We start from the raw sequence: 21,381 nt of genomic DNA on the forward strand, positions 1-21,381 counted from the left end.
CTTTGCTGACCGGCCCAATTGGTCGGAAAGGGACTACCATAGCTAGCGTGAGTCCGAGCGGTACCACTGGCCTGCACCACACATAGCTGAGCTGTTTTCGCACACCGGCGGCTTGGTGTTGGTGCGCCTGGTCGAGTTTTGCTACCGAATAAAGTAGTAGCGTGCCGTGTGCATCCTGATACATAGACTACCGAGTGCACGGCACCATAGTCAATCATTCGAATACACGGTTAGTAGTTGGCGAGTACTCTCAGGCTCACCTCAGGAGTGTGTTGCTGTTTGCTTGCGTTTGTCCAGGGCTTGCTTTGGTGCTGCTGGGGAGCATCTTGATCAAGACATCTTGATCGAGTAGGAACTTGAAAATTGAGCCGAAAAAGAGGCGATCAGTGTTTGAGTTTGTGAAGAAAAGGTTGGGAACAAGCGTTCCAGAGGCGATAGTGAACTTATTTCATAGTGATCTGCTTGCAAAAAAGGGACTTAAGACAACTGACTGTGTCTGTAAAGTGATCTCTCTTCTAAGAGAGCAGGAAAAATAGAGTGAAACACCACCGAACTGTTGCGATCGTACGAAACCGTTGTGATCTGTGCATTATCCTTGAACATAGTGTGCGATCATTGTGAGAAACATAAAAGGGAAATAATGAACAGTACAACAGTGCCGTGTGGAATGGCTGTGATGCAACGGCCCTCTGTTTGCTCTAGTTTCCATCCTCAATCGCAATCCGCTCCAAAAATGCCAGATTTCTCCCGATCCCTGTTCCATCCCACACCACCATGCCCTCCTTTGCTCTTGGTGGACTTCTGGTGGCGTGCGAGCGAGTGTGTCCGTGTGTACGTGTGTCTATTAATAAATGTGTGAAATGTGGGAAACAGCTCTAGCGACTTGCTGTGTGAAAATTTGGTGTTAAAATGATGCTGATGAACATGATTTGTGTGTGATGGCGGTTGTTGTTGATGAAGACATAACGCACGGTGCCGTTAAGGTCACGCGGGCAGTCAGCGTGAAAGGACTACGCATCAGCTCAACTGCTCTTGGGATTAGCGAGGAAGATGATGTGGAAGGTTCTGGTTGGTATATGACGAGACATTACGCTTTTTGGGCGGTGTCTTTGTTGGATAATGTTGGACCTACATTCTTAAGGGCATTTCAAAAGGGTAACACCGAGCAAGAACTGCACACGCGTTCCATTGCATGTGTCGTTTTGGCACGGTGACAATCTCAAATCTGTCACTCTGCTTTGTGAACAGCATGAGATTCCACGAGATTCCTAGCAAACCGAACAGAGACCGATGTACCGGGCTATAACATAATTAGAGAAACGTTGAAAATATTCTCCCCCGTCCTTCGTTTTCACAGTTCCACCTCGAAGCTGCAAGCAGTTAGCTGCCTGTTGTGGAATGTTAATGATGAGTCCTGCTCCAACGAACCACGATAGACGGTCATCTTTTCGGCTGACACTCAATTAATTGTGACAGACGGTGATCAAGAGATGGGGGTATTTGAGACCCGTGGATCCATGATTGAGGAAAGAGCCCGTATCATATTCTGTCAGCGATCATCACGAGCGATCTAGGTTATTCGCTGTCAGAAATGTACGAGTTCAACATTTTGGATTTGGATTTTCTTTTGCTAACACAGTTTCAAGAGTCTGCATGCTGGGTGGACTTTGTCGCTCGCTCGTTGGCCAACACCAATGGGACATGCCGGTGGTGGCCACCCACGCATTACAGGTTGTTGGAATTTGTTGGTGCAGTGGGCAAAACGAACGATGGCGAACGAGCGAATAGGAACGGGAAGAGAAATGTTGGCTGTGGTGCAACAACATTTTAATGGTAGGAGAACACAGGGTAAGGTAGCAACTAAGAAGCAAGAAAACACACCATATTTCACAAACGTGGATGCTCTGTCTGTGGATGCTCCATGAACAGGGTAGAATGCAATCATTCAGGATCGTTGGCTTAATGCCAGCAGCCAAAGCAGCCCCAACCGGGAATAGGGCAACGCTACAAAAGAGCAGAGTTGAACCCCTACGCAGAATTTATTAATATATACACACAGCTACACACATAAAAATCCTCGCACACACACACACACAGCTGTAGAAAATTTTCATCTTCGGTCTCCTCGCAGGGATGGGGGAAATCCCACCACAGCAGGTGTTTTTTTCCGATCGTACGCGGTCGTGTGCAGTTGGTGTGCGCCTCGGTCAAGAAACATTAGCTTGATATGCCCTGTTGCGTAGCAGCAACCGATGAAAGGTTGTTTTTTGTTTACTTTTATCTTACAGGGATGGTGGGTTTTTTTTCACACACAGCAAGAGAATCCTGCGGAAGGGGAGAGGCGAAACACGCGCGTGTACTGCTCTCGTGATGTTTCGGTGCACGAGAGAACCTGCGGTGGTATTTATATACCTGCGTCGTTTCTTTTCAAAACGTAACGCAAACGGTGCGTGATGTCGCGTGACACTTGATTTGGTGACGTTTGACGTTGGAATTACCTTGAAGAAGAACTCGGGATATTCATAATTTGAAAATCTACTTCGAGGAAGTCATCCAACGGATGGGACTTTGAGATAGATAGTATAACAGTACAACCTTTTTTTATAATCTGAAAATCACAAGATCAGGTTGATCCTGATGCTTCTGATGTCTCTACATCAACACAAAAATGTACACACCAATCAATTATGAATTGCTTGCCTTATCACTCAAGGTATAACATTGCATCACGTTGAGATGCACTAACGAAGCACTCTCCGATCACTGGCACGATCACTACACGACGACCCCACTGCGTTACCTAATCCCGAAGTAAAGCCGATACCGGTGCGCGCCTGGCACTACTGCGATCGATCGTTGTGGATTAGGCACCGCAGACTGTCAGTCGTTCATACGCACGGTGCACTGTCGGTTGCAATGTGAAGAGCGAACACATTTCGAAGCGCAGTCATTCGGTCGTTGATCCTTTTGTAGCGCCCCTTTTTTTGCAAGAGAGTGTTCGGAAATTCTGATCTCCTAATTGCTTATAGCTCGTGGGAATACCAAGTGAACGGGGCAGAAAAGTGCAATTTAACGTGAGGGTGTGTGTTTGTAGGCTTTGATAATATTAAGATTTTATACTCACACTCAACTACATACGGTTTAGATCGCATAGTCGGTGGTTTAAGGACGATAACGAAAAGGAACAGTGCTACTAGGCTCTCAGTGTGCTTCTGAGCTGCGATTTAAGCGTGCGTGCGCTCGTGTGTGTTTGTGTGCTACACTTGCGAAACCCTTCCTCTTTTTACATAAGCAATATTCGTTTCGTTCGTTTCGTGCACGCCCCAAAAGGTCATCGAAGCAGCAACAAGTCGCGCCACGCGCTAGTGCAACAGGTCATCCCGTACAAGGCTCAGGGCACTCGAAAACCCCCCCTTTCTCGATTTCTCGAAACCGCGCCTCTTCGTTTACGTCGTCTCCAGCGTGCTAAAGCCCCTCCAGAGCCACCATGCCTTTCAAGCCAGCTGATAACCCCAAGTGCCCCAAGTGCGGCAAGTCGGTGTACGCCGCCGAGGAGCGTGTCGCCGGAGGAAACAAATGGCACAAGCAGTGCTTCAAGTGCGGTAAGTAACTACTAAGAAAACACTCACACACACATACCTCCGCGTAGACACATACCCGCAAGGGAACATTGCAATGTTGCAGCAGTAGCGGGGGTTTGGCAACGGTCCCGGCGATAGGGGCGAAACGGGTCTGAAACGCATCCGCCTGCGTTTGCTGCCGGTTTTGTTGACACAAACCCCGCGCCAAGTGTCGTTGACGTACCGCGGGTACGGGTGGCACCAAAATAGAACATCGCATGCAAAACGTAAGCGAGCGTGGAGCAACGACGACGGGGTAGGGTTGTTTAGGGCGGCTGGTTTGGATGTTCGTTTTGGCTGCTGGGCTGCGTAACTTTGCAGCTTCCCTCGCGCCCAGTGGAGGGTTGATCTATTTAATTTCTTGTTTTTTTCTCTCTTGCCTGTTGTTGTGTGCATTGAAAAACATGTCGATCAGGTTGACGCAGACGTGGGATGATGTTGATGAAAAGTTTCAGCAACTTTTCAAGTGTGTAGGACATTGGAGGGATGAAATGTTTCAGATCTAGTAGACGATCGTATCTTAAGCTAAGTAGCCAGCAAGATGAATATGAAATGTACACAAATAGAGCTAGGTTATCATTGACAGCTTTTTGGATTCATTTATATGTTACCAATACAAATCGCTTGGATTTAAGAATTTAGAGAGATACATTAAAACTAGTTTTGTAGATTCCATCCAATGTTTCTTTTGGGAATATCCGCTTGGCAACAACTTAATTTTTGTAAAATGTTCTAGGGTTATGTACTTGTTTCATGAATAAATGCTATACTATAGGGCAATAACATAATCAAGCGATGTTTTTGGTTAAATAATTGACCAATCAACACGTACGTGATTTTGATCTATACAATAAATGTTAAACTCACAAAAACGTAGATACGTAACGAAGATCAACGCAGTAATTACATCTCTTGCACTCCAGTAACCCCAGTAGTATCTTAAAACTACCGATTTCCCTTCTACCATTTCCTTTCCTCTAGCAGGCCGTCTCCTAACCCTTCTTTATGTTATTCTTGGCCGATGATTTGACCAACATTTGGCAGACTGCCCATGCCGACCGTTGCCCCGGTCTGCGAAGCACTTGCACGAAGTGTCTCGCAGCGAAGCAAAGGGGCGGCCGGATCGGTCGGTATTTCCCCTGCCATCCCACCAACCCCAGCACAGCTGCTGCAAAAACGGTTGCGAGGAGCCACACCATCTGACCCCATTCGTGGCCGAAAAAACTATTCGGCATGTTTGCACGTAGCGGCGCGGCTTTTGCACTTCTTTGTCCGCTGTCGTGGTGCAACCCGCCCGAACCGTTGGGGGTGCTTTCGGCGATCGTGCGGGTTTTGGGCGGTCTGGGGTGTCAATCAATAAATTTTTACTGGCGCAGTTGCAATGTCGTCGATGTCGAAGGTTTATTTTTAAACAGCACTCACTTTACAGTATCCACCGAATAACATGTACGCGTGTGTTTTTTCTTCCTTTCTTTCTTCTGCTTCTTTGCTCTCTTTTTTGGCGCTCATCGCTTCGAACCGGTCAATCGCAAACAGGAATGTGCGGCAAGATGCTCGACTCCACAAACTGTGCAGAGCACGAAAACGAGCTGTACTGCAAGAACTGCCACGGCCGCAAGTACGGACCGAAGGGCTACGGTTTCGGTGGAGGCGCCGGCTGCCTCTCGATGGACACTGGCGCCCAGTTTCAGGGCGAGGGGTAAGTTTCGCTATGATAGAACGGCCATTTCACACAGACACTGTGTGCAGTATATACAGTAAAAAAAACCACAAATACACAGCAGTCGGAGGAAGAGGATCCGATCGAAACCGATCATTTGATCCATATAGCACGTAATTAGCCTACCGTAGATTCTTCTCCGATCCTCTCTCGCGGCCACTTTAGCTTTTGCCCCGCCCCGGTCGTCTTTAGTAGTGCGAGAAAGCTGATGTATGATATAATTGTCGTCGGGTAGTTTTATTGCAAACACCACCAGCACCACCACCGGTCATATGATTGAATTCGCTTCGTTTAGCTCTCGTTGGGCCTTTCCTTAGTCCTGATACAAGTAGGGGAGGATGTTAGACTTTGAAATTTGAAGACACAAGATGTCACAGTTGATTTGTTGCTCTACTATAAAGCAATGCAGTAATCTTATCAACGAATATATTTCGATGTTTTACCATACAGAAATATGTACCTATTCCTGTACAAAATCTAGCAACTTGTGTATATTTGGATACGATATTGAAGCTTTCTGATTTACGCAAAGGCACACAACTAATTGAACGTCAATGCAGCATGAATGCGACATGGAACGAATGTGTTTTGTAAAATATCGAAATATGTTACACACTGTCCAACCATCCAAGCATCATCTTGTGCCATTGTTCCCATCTGTTTGTCATTCACCTCCATTTCCGTCCCTTTGATAATTGCAACTAGTTTGTCTGATTAGGGAATGGGGAAGAAAAACACTAAATAATATGATAAGCATATACACCTTGCGACGAATGAAGAACATGCATGCTGATTTCCACTTTTTTCTGTTATTTTTTTTTCTTACATTTTCATGCAAAAACCAAACCAAAAATCTGAACACACCAACAACAACAACTACTACTATTACTACTACTACCACTACCGCTACCAACCTTCACTATATATCCACCGCCACCATCACAATTGTTTCAATGTTACGATTATGCTGCACACGATACGCAAACCTTTGACTTTCGCCGATTGTTGTTTTGTTTTTTTTGGTACGTGTTGGAACGTTGCAGCAAGTAAATGCTCGTGCCACGTGTTCTAGCATCACAAACCCGTTCATTTAAGTAAGAGTCCCCCCTGCGAAATAGCGCGAAGAAGCTTGCACCGTGCAGAAACCAAAAACCCAACAACATCTCCATTTGTTTTTGCCAAACGACACGTCGGTCGAGCGCCCCGTCTATTGAGGGAAGTGTGGAAGCGATGAAATTACTTATCACCACCATCAACACCACCATCTAAGTATTGAGTAAATGATGATACAAGGTCAGAAAAGTATTGTTAGGAGATGTAGGAGATTAAACAGAATAAGGAAACCAAAACCAAATCTAACACCATACACGAAGTCATCCAATCAGGAATATTAGCCAATAACAACAAAAGAAAAACTACTCTTTCACTATCACTACTATCACTATTGGACACTATTCACTATTCACGCCAGGTTTACACGATCGCACCCTTAAACACTGTTTCGATTTGTCGGTTTTTTGTTGTGTTAGATTTTAGAAGCGTTCCGTACGAAAAACGCGTTTGTTTCGTGATCTTTGCGGGGTTCGCTTCCATCAGAGCCGGACGGCGAACCTCTGCAAGTCATTTGGATCCGAGTGTTCTCATGTGTTCCCATTTTTTTAATTGTTATTAAAATCAAAACCGAAAAGAAAAATGGCTTTGTGATGTAAGCAAACTAAGGCAAATGTGTGTGTTTGTATGTGTTTGAGTGCTTCTTCTTTATCTTCGTTACCGAGATTTTCCCACTGTTTTTGTGTTTGTGATTGTTTCCATTTTCGCTGTGGAAGTGCAGGAGCGTCGCAGACGCAGTACAGACCACCCATAGAGCTAGGCAGGACAGAGTTCGCTAGTGTTTCACGTTTGTTTAGTAGCCGGCCTGTTGCAAACCGTTCCCTGCCGTAGGTTTCATTCCCATGCGCAGTGGAGCGTTTGTTGTTTGTCGATTGATCAGTTTTGTATCGAACCGTTGATTGGATTGGAGTTATTTGGCAAATAAATCGTACACGTAATCTGTGACTAGTTGATATCGCCTCTTTCTCGCGTTTCTCGTGTTTTCCCGTGCGAGATGACACTACGTACAAGAAACATAGCTTTGATAGCATTGATAGAAACCATCGAGCCAGCAAGAATGTGCATGAGAACTGCATAGCAAACATCACCGTCACCATCGCACCATGTTTTGCCTTCCTGGCTGTGATGTAGCATACGCCCCGAACAAGCTTCAGACTTTGCAGACTTCTATAAGGGTCGAAAAGTGAAGCACTCATTACTACACTCACTCTACACGCACTCCTACTCACAAAAATACACGAGCATACGCACACATAAGCACCGAGAACACACAAAAGATCGCCCAACTAAGTACTGCTCTCACCGAGCTACTAAATTGACACTAGCAGCGTGACAGGTTAAATGTCAAAATGAGGAGCAACCTGCCAAGAGAGTGCACACTGTCTTCTGAGCTCATGTCACATCACATCACAACAGAAACTAAAGATCCCATGAAAGGCCGCCCTGCTCCAAACAGCACCCATCCCAGTGTCTCGTGTCGTTGTTCCCCCATATGTGTTTTTTTTTGTTTCCTCCAATCGATGTACAAAGATCCACTCTGTGACGTCTTGCGCCCTTCTGTGTCCGTTTGCGTGCGTGTGCGTGTGCCATTTGTGTATGCGTGCTCTGGGATGAACATGGTGCGTGTCCTCTGTGTAAAATGTGTCGTTTCATCGTCATCAAAAACGAAGCGGATACCGACATCGACATCGGCTTTGTGGCTGTGGAATGCCGTACGAAGCGTCAAGCGTCTGGCAAGATGAGCGCCAAACGAGCTCCACGTGACAGCTCTCGGTGTCGGTGTTAGTCGTCATCTAGCATCAAACCCACACAAACATCCAGAAACATCCGGAGACATACGCTCAGCCTGGAGGCTGGTGTTTACATATATATATGTGTGTGTGTGAGTGTGCACCACCAATAATTGTAAAACTCAATCATGGAGCAAACATGGCGTGCGTGTGTGTGTTTCCATTCTTCGGCGTGTTACTGTTATACTGTTATACATGTTCCCGTCCATGATCTGGCCCATGCTCGGTGAGATATTCGTGTACGTTTTGTTCGTTTGACGTTTGTTCTGTTTGTTTTTGTTCGTACTGTTGTTGTATTGGGTGTTGTTTTGTTGTTGAATGTTGTTGGCTGTTGTTATCTTTTCCTTTTTCAATTTTTCTATCTCTGTTTTTTGTACATTGCTACCCCCTTCCTGTTTGTAGTTTTCTATTCTCTTCTACTTGTCTTGTTGTTTGCTTTCAAACCAACATTCGTTGTAACATTTGTGTTTTGTGTTTACACAACACCAGTTGTCTTTTGTTTTTCTATCACTTGTGATAACACTCTTCTTTCACACCTTATACGTTGTGTGTGTGTTATATTGTGTATAACTTTTCTTCGTTTTCCCCGTTACCCCACAGCTAGACTTAACAAGTACGCTTTTTGACTTGGCAATGCTACGCCTTCATTTGCTCATCCTCATCTCTTACCTGTACTAAATGTGTGTGTATATTGGACGAAAGAAGTAGACGCTTTCTAAACTATCATTTCTGTTACTTTCAATCACAGCCCTTTACCCTCCTCGTTTCCTAATGTTTCTAACACAACGTATCAATGGGATAAGGAAAGTGCCCTGGAGCAAATACGAAAACAAAAGCGAAGTAGCGATCGAATTTTACAATCAGTTTTGCTATCATTTGTATCAAACTGACTCCTGAAACTAGTGAGTCTTTTCCAAAACCGCGGCGTTAGAAGAACGAGAACATTCAAGTCACAGGTCACAGGGGACTTTGCCTTGTCCCAGAGTAATCAGTCGTTACCTTAAAGAACACTTTAGCAAGGACAAACCTTTATATAAGACTGTATTGTGTTAACCTGAAATTAACATAATGATCGCGATGGGTAAAGAACATTGTCCAAGAATAGGCAGTGTTCTTGGCCTTTCGCCAGAACCCCTTTTAGTAGTAGCATTGAAGAAGAATTCTGCCGGTCTTGACATTCCTAACTACACACAATGAACTGATTTATATGTTTCTCTTACATGATCTCTCTATCTTCTTTCTTCTTTCTTTTTCTCTCTCTCTCTCTCTCTTTTCCATACACATCATCCTCGTTCCGTGCATTTGGCCTCTTTTGCACCACACATTTTGTACGATCGTGTCCTTATTACCTTACCTTACCTTTACCTATTGCGATATGTTTGCGTGTGTCTTCGCTTTTTGACTTTCGGAATGATCGTTGATCGTTTCGTACACAAAATTCAAACTTCACACACAACCACCATCACCGTATTTCAAACGAATCTACTACTTCAATCACGCGCAATCTGATCAACCAACCCAAAACCCCCCCTTTATGCCCCACCCATAGCACGAATGGACACTTTGAACCGAAACCAATGTCAAAGGCACCTGAAGGAGAGGGTTGCCCTCGCTGCGGCGGATATGTTTACATGGCCGAGCAGATGTTGGCACGTGGAAGAGTGAGTTGATTACTATTTTAGCACATCCCGGAACGGAGCACTAACACTGGAACATTGGGGCGACTGAAGAATGATCGCCTACTAACCAAACTTTATCGCTTGCTGATTCGGGCTTTTCAGAACCAAGCTAGACTGCTTGTCCGAGCAATGCCCTTTCTTTACCTATCTTACTTTTCTTCTATCTCCCCGAAACCGCTTTCTTTCGTCATCCTGTCACCTTTCGTCTGCGTGTCGCGTGCCTGCTTTGCCATCCCTATGACATCCAGGGCTATCATCGGCGCTGCTTCAAATGCTTAGTCTGCAACCGTACGCTTGACTCCACGATCCACTGTGATGGACCGGATAAAGAGATTTACTGTAGAGGTAATGCATGCGTTCTCGCTCGCTCTGGGCTCAACGCACCGAAGAGCTGTAGTTTGCCTATAACACCGAACGATGATGTCAGTCGTGTAAATAATAGCAATGCGGTGTTGCTAACTCTCACGTTTCTTACACTAGTTGTCAGTACAAATTCCACACTCTATCTCGCGCTCTATTGGCTCCTCCATCAATCTCGCTCTCACTCGTACTCTCTCTCTCTATCGCTCGCTCGAAGTGGCATTGTGAGCGTGTGTTAAATATCTGTCGTCCTTTCCCATACTACAGGCCTACCATAAGGGATGCTTCAAATGCGGTGAGTGTAAGAAGGGTCTCGATTCTGTAAACTGCTGCGAGGGTCCAGATCGTAACATCTACTGCAAAGGTAACTAGAGCTGATTCCTCCGTGCCCATGCCGGATGAGGTACATTACAGCGAGGTACGATGTAATGTTGTTCTGTCTGTTCTGTGTATCTTTCACGTCGTATCTCTCTATGTCACTCCACTACCAACCATCCGGTGCAGTGTGCTATGGCAAGAAGTATGGTCCGAAGGGCTACGGATACGGCCAAGGAGGTGGAGCGCTGCAGAGCGACACCACCAACATCGAATGGTAAATGTTCGCCCACAACGGGATTCACAGATGCTGTCACTCACAGATGTATACACTAAACTGTCACTAACCGTACCGTATTCGTTAGTAGCTGTGTGCAGGTTGAATGTTCCTACCTGTGTTGTTCGTTGTACGTCGTCGGTGGCGTCGCTTTTGGGAGTGTTGACTTAATAATGACAATTCAATTTCAATTTCTTCTCCCTTCCATACGCTGCACTCCACAGGCTGCTACGCCAGTCGGTTTGGTTCCCGTGGTTATGGCCACTCGGGAATCTCTTCGCTTGGCTTAATGAGTGATGCGCGCGATTTGGACTTCAAGAGGTAGTAAAGTAGTAACTGTCCAAACTGTGTAGAATCTGTGTTTCTGTGTCTCTTGGAGGACTCCCTCTCTCTATCTTTCTCTCTATTTTCGTCCACCGTTAGTGACATGTTTTGTGTATAGTATCTGGTGTTAGGAGCATCACCTGTGACCATATTGCTAACATCCCGTTTGTCTGCATTTCTCAGTGAGTTTGCCCCGAAACCGTCGGCTGTGGATACGTCGGCCATCAAGGCTTCGCCCGGACAGGGTTGTCCACGGTGCGGCGGTGTCGTGTTTGCCGCCGAGCAGGTCCTCTCGAAGGGTCGCGAGTGGCATCGCAAGTGCTACAAGTGCCGCGACTGCAGCAAAACGCTCGACTCCATCATCGCCTGCGATGGTCCGGACCGGGACGTGTACTGCAAGACCTGCTACGGCAAGAAGTGGGGCCCGCACGGTTATGGATTTGCCTGCGGATCTGGTTTCCTGCAGACTGACTGCATGTCGTAAGTTACCTCCGATAGAGTGAAGCTGTTTGGGTTTTTGGTAATATATTGTGCTCTTTCCTTTCTAGTGAGGAGCAGCTGGCCTCTCAGAAGCCGATGGTGACGATTGACACGACCGTGATCAAGGCGCCGGAGGGACAGGGTTGCCCACGATGCGGTGGCATGGTGTTCGCCGCCGAGCAGCAGCTGGCCAAGGGAACGATGTGGCACAAGAAGTGCTTCAACTGTAACGAATGTCACCGGCCGCTCGATTCCATGATTGCCTGCGACGGTCCGGACCGCGAGATCCACTGTCGCGCCTGCTACGGCAAGCTGTTCGGCCCGAAGGGTTTCGGTTTCGGCCACACGCCAACGCTTGTCTCCACCGACGCCCAGGCTGCTCCAGTGCAGTAAGTACCAAGCGAGAAAGTGCCGCTGGTTCCTCCATCTATTAACGTGCTGTTTTACGTTCGTCCTCTTCCTTTTGCAGCACCGACGCGAAGCCCGCGAACGGACCCAAGGCGAAGGATGGCAAGGGATGCACCCGGTGCGGCTACGCCGTGTACGAAGCCGAAAAGATGCTGAGCAAAAACCGCATCTGGCACAAGCGATGCTTCAGCTGCTTCGATTGCCACAAATCGCTCGACTCGACGAATCTGAACGATGGTCCGAACGGGGAGATCTACTGCCGGGGCTGCTACGGTCGCAACTACGGTCCGCGAGGCGTTGGCTTCGGCATGGGCGCCGGCGCTCTAACGATGGCCTAAGGCGATAACATGTTTTGCTTGCTAGACTTTCTTTTTTATTATGAAATCCTTACCTTTGATTGTTTTGTAACGATTCGTTGCATACAAAAAACACACACACACTTACACACAACAGGCATCATACATCAATCACTGCGACAGTGCGAGCGACTTCCAGCCGATAGATGGCACCACCTGCACTGGGAACGATCGCATAGAAGTAGCATTCCGGATCGTAAAGTCGCTTCCGCTCGAGCAGATTGGTGCACCCAACGCTTTCATTTTGGGGTGTGCATGATGCTAGGATTGTGCATCTTTTTTGTGTCCCATCTCGTCTAACCCAAGCTCCCAAAGTGTACTGCAGCTACCCCCCATCCCCCACTTCGGTCTATTGGAAACAAAACGTAACCTTATCGTGTAAGATGTTTTTTTTTGTTCTCCCAACTAGATGTAAGCTTTGCTGCTCGTACAAAATGTTCAAAAGAAATCGTCAAAAATCGCAACATTTTAATCCAACGCCCATGCTAACAATTGAGTGTGTGTAATGATTGAATCCATTCATCAGTGAAAACTTCCATTCGGTCTGCGGTGAAGCTTACGGTAGATTATTTAATGCTTTTGGTTTGAAACTTTTTGGACGGAACGACGAACGACCGGGCCTGGAGCAGGCCTGCGATCATTGGCAGGGTAGAAACCATACACACTGAGCACACCGATCATATCTACATTTCAAAGATCACGTTTAGGGCAAGATTGATCATATCAAAGCGACCGAATTACGCGGACACACACTGTGTGGCGGAGAGATCAACACGTGCGGTATTTACAGTAGCTGAGAAGAGGGAAGGAAAAGGAGTGGCGCGCCTTTCGATAGGGCAAGACATTTGAATATGCTGAGTGAATATACGACAGTCCGCTTGCATGTATCACGCCAAACACAGCCACACAGCCTCTAGAGATACGAAAAATGTGTTTTTTTTTGTTTCGTTTTCGCTAGACCAGTTGCTTGCTAACCGTTGTGAGTGTAAAACAAAACGCGAAAATGCAAACCAACCATAAAGATGATAGAGGCAGGTAGCAGCATCCGATTTTCCCAACAGTCCTGGCTATGTGAACGCAAGTGGCTTCTCTTCCCTCTCGATGTATTAGAAGCATGACTTTTACCACTTAATTCGAAGAGCAATGATGTTTTTTTTTTATCGTACACCTAATTATATCACCCTTTATATATTATCATTGTAATCGCTAACGTTTAACTATTACTTTTTGTGAAACAGAAGTAATTTAAAAACAAATTACAACAACAAAAAAAGAGTAAACGCGCAACTGATAAACGCAACGTGCAACTTTATAAGAAAAACGATATTTTTTCAATAAAGGAACGGAAACAGCCGAGCAAAAGTGTATTTTTATACTGTTAATATATAATGAAGAACATGAAATGATTTCAGATGAATGTTAATGACCGAAGCAACGGTTAAAGCATGATAATTTTCAAATACCGTAACAAAATGTTATGGTCACCCTGTAGTTGGCTGCATCCGTTTAAATGAAAGCTTTCACGAGCGCAGCTAGCTGAACGATACGCCATATGGCAAGAAAAGTAAAAACAAAAAAAAGCTCAACATCCCATCTAAAAGGGAAACATTTATATGTTTTATCCATGTTTAAATAATTGTTTATCATCAAAAGTTATCATGAATTGCTGTCAAGTTCCCGAAATGCCGTTTGTAAAATTGTGTGCTTATGATGAAATATTTCAGTTGAAATTTATCTCCACCGAATTGAAACGTCAAATCATGCATACCTGCTGTCAAGACACAATTGTGGTCCAGCCTGTCATTGTAGAGTGTAACGGAAACGTAAACAAACATTCCGCTTGTAGTTCGGTGCTGAATTTGCTAAAAAATGTCGGAAAGAAAAGTTTTAAACGTAAGTTTTTATAATCCTCCACCCTTTCGAGTGCCTTTACAAACTAATCGATTGTTATGTTGTAGAAATATTACCCGCCGGACTTTGATCCGTCGAAAATCCCGCGGGTGAAGCTGCCAAAGAATCGACAGTACACGGTCCGGCTGATGGCACCGTTCAACATGCGCTGCGTGACCTGCGGAGAGTACATCTACAAAGGGAAAAAGTTTAACGCCCGCAAGGAGGACGTAGAAAACGAAGACTACCTCGGCATCCGGATCTATCGGTTCTACATCAAGTGTACGCGCTGCCTGCAGGAGATCTCGTTCAAGACGGACCCGCGCAACACCGACTACGAGATTGAGGCGGGAGCGACGCGCAACTTTATGGCGCTCAAGCTGGCAGAGGAGCAGGCCCGGCGGGAGGAGGAGGAAGCGCGCGAAGAGGAAGCGACCAATCCGATGAAGCTGCTCGAGAACCGAACGCAACAGTCGAGGAACGAGATCGAGCTGCTGGAATCGCTGGAGGAGCTGCGGGACTTGAACCGCCGCCAACAGGACATCGACTACGACAGTATGCTGCAGCAGTTTGACCGGTCGGAGAGTATACGCGAGCGTGAGGAACGATTGGAGCGCCAGGATGAGGAGTACATCAAGTAAGAGGAAGCCGAATGGGGTAGTATTGAATGTTGTTAACGCTTGCTGAACGGAACGATTTCTTTTTCAGATCTATAAAATTTCAAAACAAACCGACCGTAAAGCGAGTAGCGTCGGAAATTATTGTCGAAGAGGTTAAGGAGGAAAAACAGGACGAAGCCACCACGGCTACGACATCGGAAGGCAGTAGGCCGAGCAGCACCTCCACAGTCACCTCAGCGGCAGCCAGCACGAACGGGCCACCATCGTTTGCCACCAGCAAGGCCCGCAAACTAGACAACTTCAGCATCGGCGTGAAAAAGACAACGCTCAGCAATTTGGTAGTCAAGCGGAAGGAAATGCCACCACCGAAAGCGCCCCCGCCGGTGGCCAGCGTGACAGGGCAGGGCACATCGGCTAGTCAACAGTCACCAGCGCTGGAGCCAAAAGTGAGCCAAACCGCAGCAACAGGAAGCAGTGGCATCGGAAGCTTGGGTCTGCTCGGAGCGTACTCGGACAGTGACGAAGGATCGGATGAGAATTGAACAAAGGGCAGTTTTATTGTGACACGGTTTCGAAACAAAGCTTTTATCAGCCCCCCGTATGCGGCCCGTCCACTGAATACAACGTTGTCGCACGGCATAAGGTAAAATCGTTGTTTCTCTTAATTTGTTATTTAATTTTGCCTTGTAGAAACAATGCCATGATGACACCTGAGGGTAGTTTACATTAGCTTTTCTCTGAGCTAGGTTCACTTTCCTTCGGTTTGGTTTGCTGTTCCGGCAGCAGAACCTGTACGGCTCCTTTGATGAGCTTTGTTTGGGAATCGTTACATCCGTCGTACAAAGTATAACGGACCACAATTTCATTGTTGCAATGCACACACTTAAAGTATGTTGTTAACTCATCCATGAAAGCACAAGAACTATCGACTTCGCGCGCTGGAAACGTTGCACCTTTCGGAATATGCTCGTTGCATTTAAGGCATCGCATGTCAAACGGCACCGCATAACTGGCAAGTTCGAGTGTTGGCGTCATTTCTTCTATAAGATTTTCCTGCAATAGTAACGCATGCTTGCACTGTAAAATTAATCACTATTTAGCTACATTAATTACTCACCGTATACCTAGCTACTTGATCCATTTCAGCCGACTCTAGATCAAACGACATCATTTAGCAGTTGTACCAGAGATGCAGCTTGCGTTCTACCTTATATAGGCGTCAACGTACACAGTGCAACATTGTTATCACGCGGCTTATTGTGCTGCTTTATAAATCCGTATTCATGGAGAAGGGTTGAGAAACAAAAAAAGGTAAAATCTCATCATCGTTTTTAACTTTTCGCACGTTTTTCGATGAGTCAGGCAGGGTGCATACAGAAGCGCAAACCGATCATACCCGTGTTAAGGGGTGGCAGGAATTAAATTATTAATTTCTGCTGCATGATTGCTTCCCAGTGCCTGTGCGTTGTGCCTGCCAGTTGTGTCGAATTAAAGATGAAGAGCGACGTACAACAAGTCATAACTTTACCACTCTCATGCTGTCGCCCAGCACGGGGCAGCTGATCGTACGAGCGAACTATCCCGAACCCGATGTTGATATGCATGATTTATGCGCCGCTCGGTTTTGGGGGAAAATTGTCTGCATAATGCAGGCCTCAGCATCGGCACATCGGATGGATTGGGGCCAAAAAAGCAAAACAAAAAAGAAGCCGACACATGCATGAAAGCATAAATTGAAATAACCCTTTTGCAACGGGTGCAGCTCGCCGGACTGTTGTTAAAATGAGACGAGATAAGGCAACGATTGGCAGGAAAATAGAAAAGAATTCTTGATTTTGCGGTATTTCACTGTAGAACGGAACGCTTCAAAAAGCCATAAGTTATATTCTATATTTATTTAATAGTATTTTTGTTTCGTTTTGCTTTTAGGTAATTTTATACCCTTCTGACTTGCACAACAACCGTACAACAAGCCATTAATGCAAGATGCACCCGTACGTGGTTAAAGCGACAAAAGGTGAAAAACGGCACGCTTGCTCATTTTATTTATGATTCATGCGGGCTTCCACTCGCTCTCCCTCTCTCTAACAATCCGCACGTGTATGTGTGTCGCGTACAGCGTATGACGTGTATGTGTGTATGTGGGTCGCGAATAGTTTTGCGTACGAGATGATTAAAACGAATGGCCACCCTCTCCCACCCGCCATTCCCAATACCATATTCATAGCTTAACACGCTTGTTTGAGTTCGGCCGCTGGCACTGGATCCGGGGTTGGGTGTTTTTGTTTCTCCCCGTTGTTAATAAACATTCTTTCTTCTGCACAGCGCACAAACAACAACAACAGAGGGGAAAATAGTTTGCCAGCAGCCCGGTGCACCCGCAGGATAAAAGGGTTCGCGTGTTCGTTGTTTGTTTTGCGCCTTTTTTTGTTCTTCCTTGCAATCGATCGTACTCGGGCGCCCGCTTCTGACCGGCTTAACCGGAACCGGTGAGGTTCAACCGTTCAACCACCCGCGAGACCAATAAACTGCAGGTGGCGTTGTGTTTGCCAACATTCATCGTGCACAGGACGGTATGCCATTAAAATGAAACCAATACTTTCCAAATTCGGCTTGCTTGGGGATCGTTAAAGATGGGCGAAGGTTTCGTGCTTCACAAAGCGGGCAAAATTTCGCGATAAAACCATTCCACAAGATACCAGAGAGTGCATCAATTACACAAATCTTGCCCATTACCGTGGAATGTAATATGTTGTGGACCATGTCCGGCGGATGTTTCCAGCCCATTTATCCAGTGAGCATAATTTGCTGATTTTACACACTCATAGCACCGCATAGGTATGTGAACCAGCAACAACCATGTACAGGAGAAGGTAATGCAATGGTCTATAGCTCACAGCATATAGATCATGATAGGTATGATGTCTGCTAGGCAATGTAACGTTGAACAATAGCATTTACCATTCATTGTATATATTATTGAAGTGAAAAATGTTTAAATTTCGTTTCCCCCCTTCATTTACTTACAGGATGATGCGTCCCACAACAACAAAAATGTTTCATCTTCACCCATCGATTAACCGCTTTACATTCACCACCGGCTCGGAAGTTCATTATCGCCCGGACTGCCACGCCGGAGGGAGGGAAACACATGCGGTTGCCTTTTCGACCCGAAAACCTGCCAAAACGCCAAACATCACGCTGGCCTCCCCCCACCCCACTGCTTGCTCTCATTTAATGAAACGCAAATGAGCGTTTTCGCATCGAACCGGAAAGATGATTTTCCATCACATTGGCCTTCTGGCATGGCTGTGGAATTCGAGCCACCGCAGCGACCAGTCCGCGCGGGCCCACCCTCTGGAGTGAGCACTTTTCTCGCTGTGGTTTGCAATTATTTTAATACTATTCGACATCAAACCCACAAACACACACTCACACACACACGGTACGTACCAAAAACCCTTTTTCCACACTATTTTAAGCTGCCCGGTGAACCGCAAAAACCCTTCCCTCCTCTCCCGCGAGCCGCATTCGGTGCGCCGACCTTCTTGATCCGCTGTTCCGCTCGCCTGCAGGAGAATGCACTTTGTGCGCAAAATAATGAAAGCACCTGTCAACGCATTTTAATATTTCCGAATGATTGGGCCGAACCCGGCCGGGAGGTGGCCCGATGATTGTGCGCTTTTCGAGGGCGGCCACCGCAACCGGGGGCCTTCTAATGCACAAGGCTGGTGCCCGTCCGCACGAGTGCACTTGATGGCTGGCTCGGATGCGTAGTGAGAATTTCGTCGGTTAGCGGACTTTGTTGCGGTTGTGGCTTACGTGCGTGAAGGTTGCCTAACAGTGTGCAATTCGCGCTTCGATAGATTGGTGCGTGCGATAGTTTTATTGGTGGGCAAGCTTAGCTGCTCGAACGAAAGCCACACGAAAGTGGTTAAATTATTGGACAGGGATTATAAACGATGTGTTAGTTCAACGTTGAAACAAAGAAAAACTGATTTCGAACCGGATCAACAACGTTTTTGAATAAAACGCCTAGAAGTATGCAACCCGCAAAGCATAGCACTCGTTTTGTGTCTTGCAACCGTACCACGTTGAAACATGCATTCTCACAAACATTCATCATGCTGTTTCTTTCCAATTCACCGCAGCGCGGGGGAAGCGTAGATTCTTTTCCGACAGATAAATAAACCCCATTTTTCACCACCTCTACTACCACCCAGGCCCCAAATACCCCCGGGGGCGCGCAACAGGAAGCCCGATGCCACAGGTTGTGCGCTTCGGAAGTGGGTTGATTAATGGTCGTCGTCTGACATCAAATGCTAAATCTTGTCATTCATATAAAACACTCACTGTCCATCCATCCATCACAACGGTGGCCGGTACGGTACATGCTTGTTTACTCCGCCTTGGATAAAGCTCCGGATAAAGCTTAATACTGTGCTGCTCCACCGGAGTGAGGTGGATGTAAGTGCACTGCACAAGATTAATAGTTGTTGGAGGGAGGCGTGTAAGTGTACGGAAGAGCAAAGAAGGCCTGTAACACACACGCACACCGAAAAACAGATAATATTTTGATCCAAATTTGTCCATGCTGGTCTAATGGAGCGTTGTACCTAAGGAGGTGGTTTTATCGATCGTGTAAGCGTTTTTTTCTCCCCTTGGATGTGTGCAATAAACAAAGTAGAGGATTACAGCAAACTATGAAACAATAGGACGGGCATTTATTGCTAATAAGAGCATCGTGCTTCAGAAGATTGATGCTCGGAGAAATATTCTTTTTACATTCTTCTTTTGTAGCGAGTAAATTAGAAATTTTGCAAATGATAAATGATACAAAAATGAGGATAAACGTGTGAGCAATAAACATTGTACTACGGGAGTTGCACGTACATCGAACAAACAGTCCACCCTGTAAGTTTATTTTCCCACGAAGATGCAAACCATACTTAGAGCGAACGGTACATATCCAACGATACACCTTTCCCCTATCATTGTGCGCTGATGAAAATGCATTTCCACAAAGTTATTGCCCGAGTGTGACTATCATTCCAACGCAACTCAACTCAAGCCTCTGAAGCGTGATACACTCAAACACCCGCTCTATCCGCTTATCATACGTTGAATTATCCGGCCTGTTGCTGAGCGGACACTCGGTGCACTGTCCGTAAATCAGGAAGCCGGAACTAGTTTCCCAAGCAAAATCGGTACGATCCGGCTTCCAGTGTAACGCTGATGCTTTTTCGGACAGAGAAGACAACGGATAGAGACAGAGAGAGGCAGAGCATGGAAGCTATCCCATCATCCATCGATATCAGTTGCAGGCACGTTGCCGTGAAGTACCCCGAAGCAGGGTCCTTCAATATTTTGCCAACTACCAAAACCAACCACACCAGTGCGCATTTCTTCCGTGCGTACAGCTTTTCACACGCCCCAGTGCATCGCTTCGACGCACCGGGAAAATGGGGGAAAAGCGTTAACATTAGTCACCGGAAAATTGAAATAAATTGCTGCGTCGCTTTGCCGTTGTCAACGGTACCGTTCCCGGTACGTGCGGCTTTCTGTTCCCTCCAAAAATAGGGAGCTAGGGGAGGTATACGCTCTAAACGTTCACTTGGGAGGCCGAGAATCCTAATGATGATGACGACAGCTTCCACCGGTGGAGCCGTTTTCGTGCCGGCAGAAGGCTCGTGTCGAATTATCCGTAGATTTGCTGCCGAATCCGACAGTGGGGAAAAATTGGACTAACAAGCCGTCAAAAGCTGTGTAGGAATTTTTGAGGAATTGTTACGCATCTGTGCTTTTTGTTTCGGTTGTACTACAGCTGCAGTGATGCTACGAAACGCTCATTAGGTGATTTTGATGTGAAAATTGCATAACTTTAGGCGCATATTACGTAAGAGGGGAATGAAAGCTCATAAGTAAACGTTCTTTGTACATAATATTCTACATCTAGTAGCTTGAATTTTCATCATTAATGATGTTACTTTTGTCTTGCCATTTTAACCAAAACCGTATCCCACCGTACACCGCCTTCAAGCTAATCGCTTCCAGTGCAGTGCGTACGGGGCGAGAACGACTTTGGCGGTGTTTTGCCGTGCGAACGACTTTTCCGGATGAAATAATCCATCCCCCGTTTGGCTTGTCGTGGGACATCGCAAACACTCGAGTGCGAGTGCGAGAGGCAGACGAAAGAAGGTGTTGAAGCCTGCAGTTCTCCCTTACCCTTCTCCTGCTTGATGTGATCTACAATACTGTCAGCTTGAATCACGTGCAGCGACGCAAAACACGACCGAATCCTGCGCGGGTTCGGTTTTAATTATCAACCCATAGGAAGGATGAAAAGGGATAGGGAATGGTTTGGTAATATGCAACGTACATCCCATTCATCATTAAGGTTCGCCTTTCTTCTGGTTCAGCTTCTTTTTTTTT

The 21,381-nt window shown here is 46.2% G+C and overlaps 3 protein-coding genes across 14 annotated transcripts; 2 read left to right on the plus strand and 1 right to left on the minus strand.

The window, feature by feature from the left end:
• Positions 1–101: 101 nt before the first annotated feature.
• LOC120899883 (muscle LIM protein 1) lies at positions 102–13,795 on the plus strand. Of its 12 annotated transcripts, XM_040306204.1 has the most exons (10): positions 185–267; positions 3,331–3,602; positions 5,157–5,319; positions 9,790–9,901; positions 10,547–10,643; positions 10,784–10,871; positions 11,109–11,192; positions 11,379–11,675; positions 11,744–12,064; positions 12,145–13,795. In XM_040306204.1, the coding sequence occupies exons 2-10, from the start codon at positions 3,488–3,490 to the stop codon at positions 12,419–12,421; spliced, it is 1,554 nt and encodes a 517-aa protein (XP_040162138.1). In that variant the 5' UTR covers positions 185–267; positions 3,331–3,487; the 3' UTR covers positions 12,422–13,795. The 12 variants fall into 12 exon arrangements, with proteins under 12 accessions (XP_040162128.1, XP_040162133.1, XP_040162138.1 ...); XM_040306194.1 differs by lacking the exons at positions 10,547–10,643; positions 10,784–10,871 and adding an exon at positions 10,168–10,264 and having other exon boundaries at positions 102–229; positions 11,096–11,192; XM_040306192.1 differs by lacking the exons at positions 10,547–10,643; positions 10,784–10,871 and adding an exon at positions 10,168–10,264 and having other exon boundaries at positions 11,096–11,192.
• Positions 13,796–14,234: 439 nt separating this feature from the next.
• On the plus strand, positions 14,235–15,598 carry LOC120903919 (splicing factor YJU2). The gene is made up of 3 exons (XM_040313592.1): positions 14,235–14,332; positions 14,398–14,966; positions 15,038–15,598. Exons 1-3 carry the CDS (start codon positions 14,309–14,311, stop codon positions 15,489–15,491), a joined length of 1,047 nt encoding a protein of 348 aa, XP_040169526.1. The 5' UTR covers positions 14,235–14,308; the 3' UTR covers positions 15,492–15,598.
• LOC120903920 (splicing factor YJU2-like) lies at positions 15,514–16,199 on the minus strand. The gene is made up of 2 exons (XM_040313593.1): positions 16,067–16,199; positions 15,514–16,002 (listed from the first exon to the last, which is right to left on the minus strand). Exons 1-2 carry the CDS (start codon positions 16,118–16,120, stop codon positions 15,676–15,678), a joined length of 381 nt encoding a protein of 126 aa, XP_040169527.1. The 5' UTR covers positions 16,121–16,199; the 3' UTR covers positions 15,514–15,675.
• Positions 16,200–21,381: the final 5,182 nt, after the last annotated feature.

This window comes from Anopheles arabiensis, chromosome 3 (assembly GCF_016920715.1).
Source record: "Anopheles arabiensis isolate DONGOLA chromosome 3, AaraD3, whole genome shotgun sequence".
Taxonomy (NCBI): domain Eukaryota; kingdom Metazoa; phylum Arthropoda; class Insecta; order Diptera; family Culicidae; genus Anopheles; species Anopheles arabiensis.

What these genes read in the sequence shown, in the direction of transcription:
- LOC120903919 (XM_040313592.1), top strand. Translation starts at nt 14,309, where the DNA reads ATGTCGGAAAGAAAAGTTTTAAAC. An exon ending in CGGAAAGAAAAGTTTTAAAC is followed by an intron (nt 14,333 to 14,397) that starts GTAAGTTTTTAT and finishes GTTATGTTGTAG; the next exon opens with AAATATTACCCGCCGGACTT. An exon ending in CAGGATGAGGAGTACATCAA is followed by an intron (nt 14,967 to 15,037) that starts GTAAGAGGAAGC and finishes TTTCTTTTTCAG; the next exon opens with ATCTATAAAATTTCAAAACA.
- LOC120899883 (XM_040306204.1), top strand. Translation starts at nt 3,488, where the DNA reads ATGCCTTTCAAGCCAGCTGATAACCCCAAGTGCCCCAAGTGCGGCAAG. An exon ending in TCGTAACATCTACTGCAAAG is followed by an intron (nt 10,644 to 10,783) that starts GTAACTAGAGCT and finishes CATCCGGTGCAG; the next exon opens with TGTGCTATGGCAAGAAGTAT. An exon ending in CTGCAGACTGACTGCATGTC is followed by an intron (nt 11,676 to 11,743) that starts GTAAGTTACCTC and finishes TTTCCTTTCTAG; the next exon opens with TGAGGAGCAGCTGGCCTCTC.
- LOC120903920 (XM_040313593.1), bottom strand. Translation starts at nt 16,120, where the DNA reads ATGATGTCGTTTGATCTAGAGTCGGCTGAAATGGATCAAGTAGCTAGG. An exon ending in ATCAAGTAGCTAGGTATACG is followed by an intron (nt 16,003 to 16,066) that starts GTGAGTAATTAA and finishes TTACTATTGCAG; the next exon opens with GAAAATCTTATAGAAGAAAT.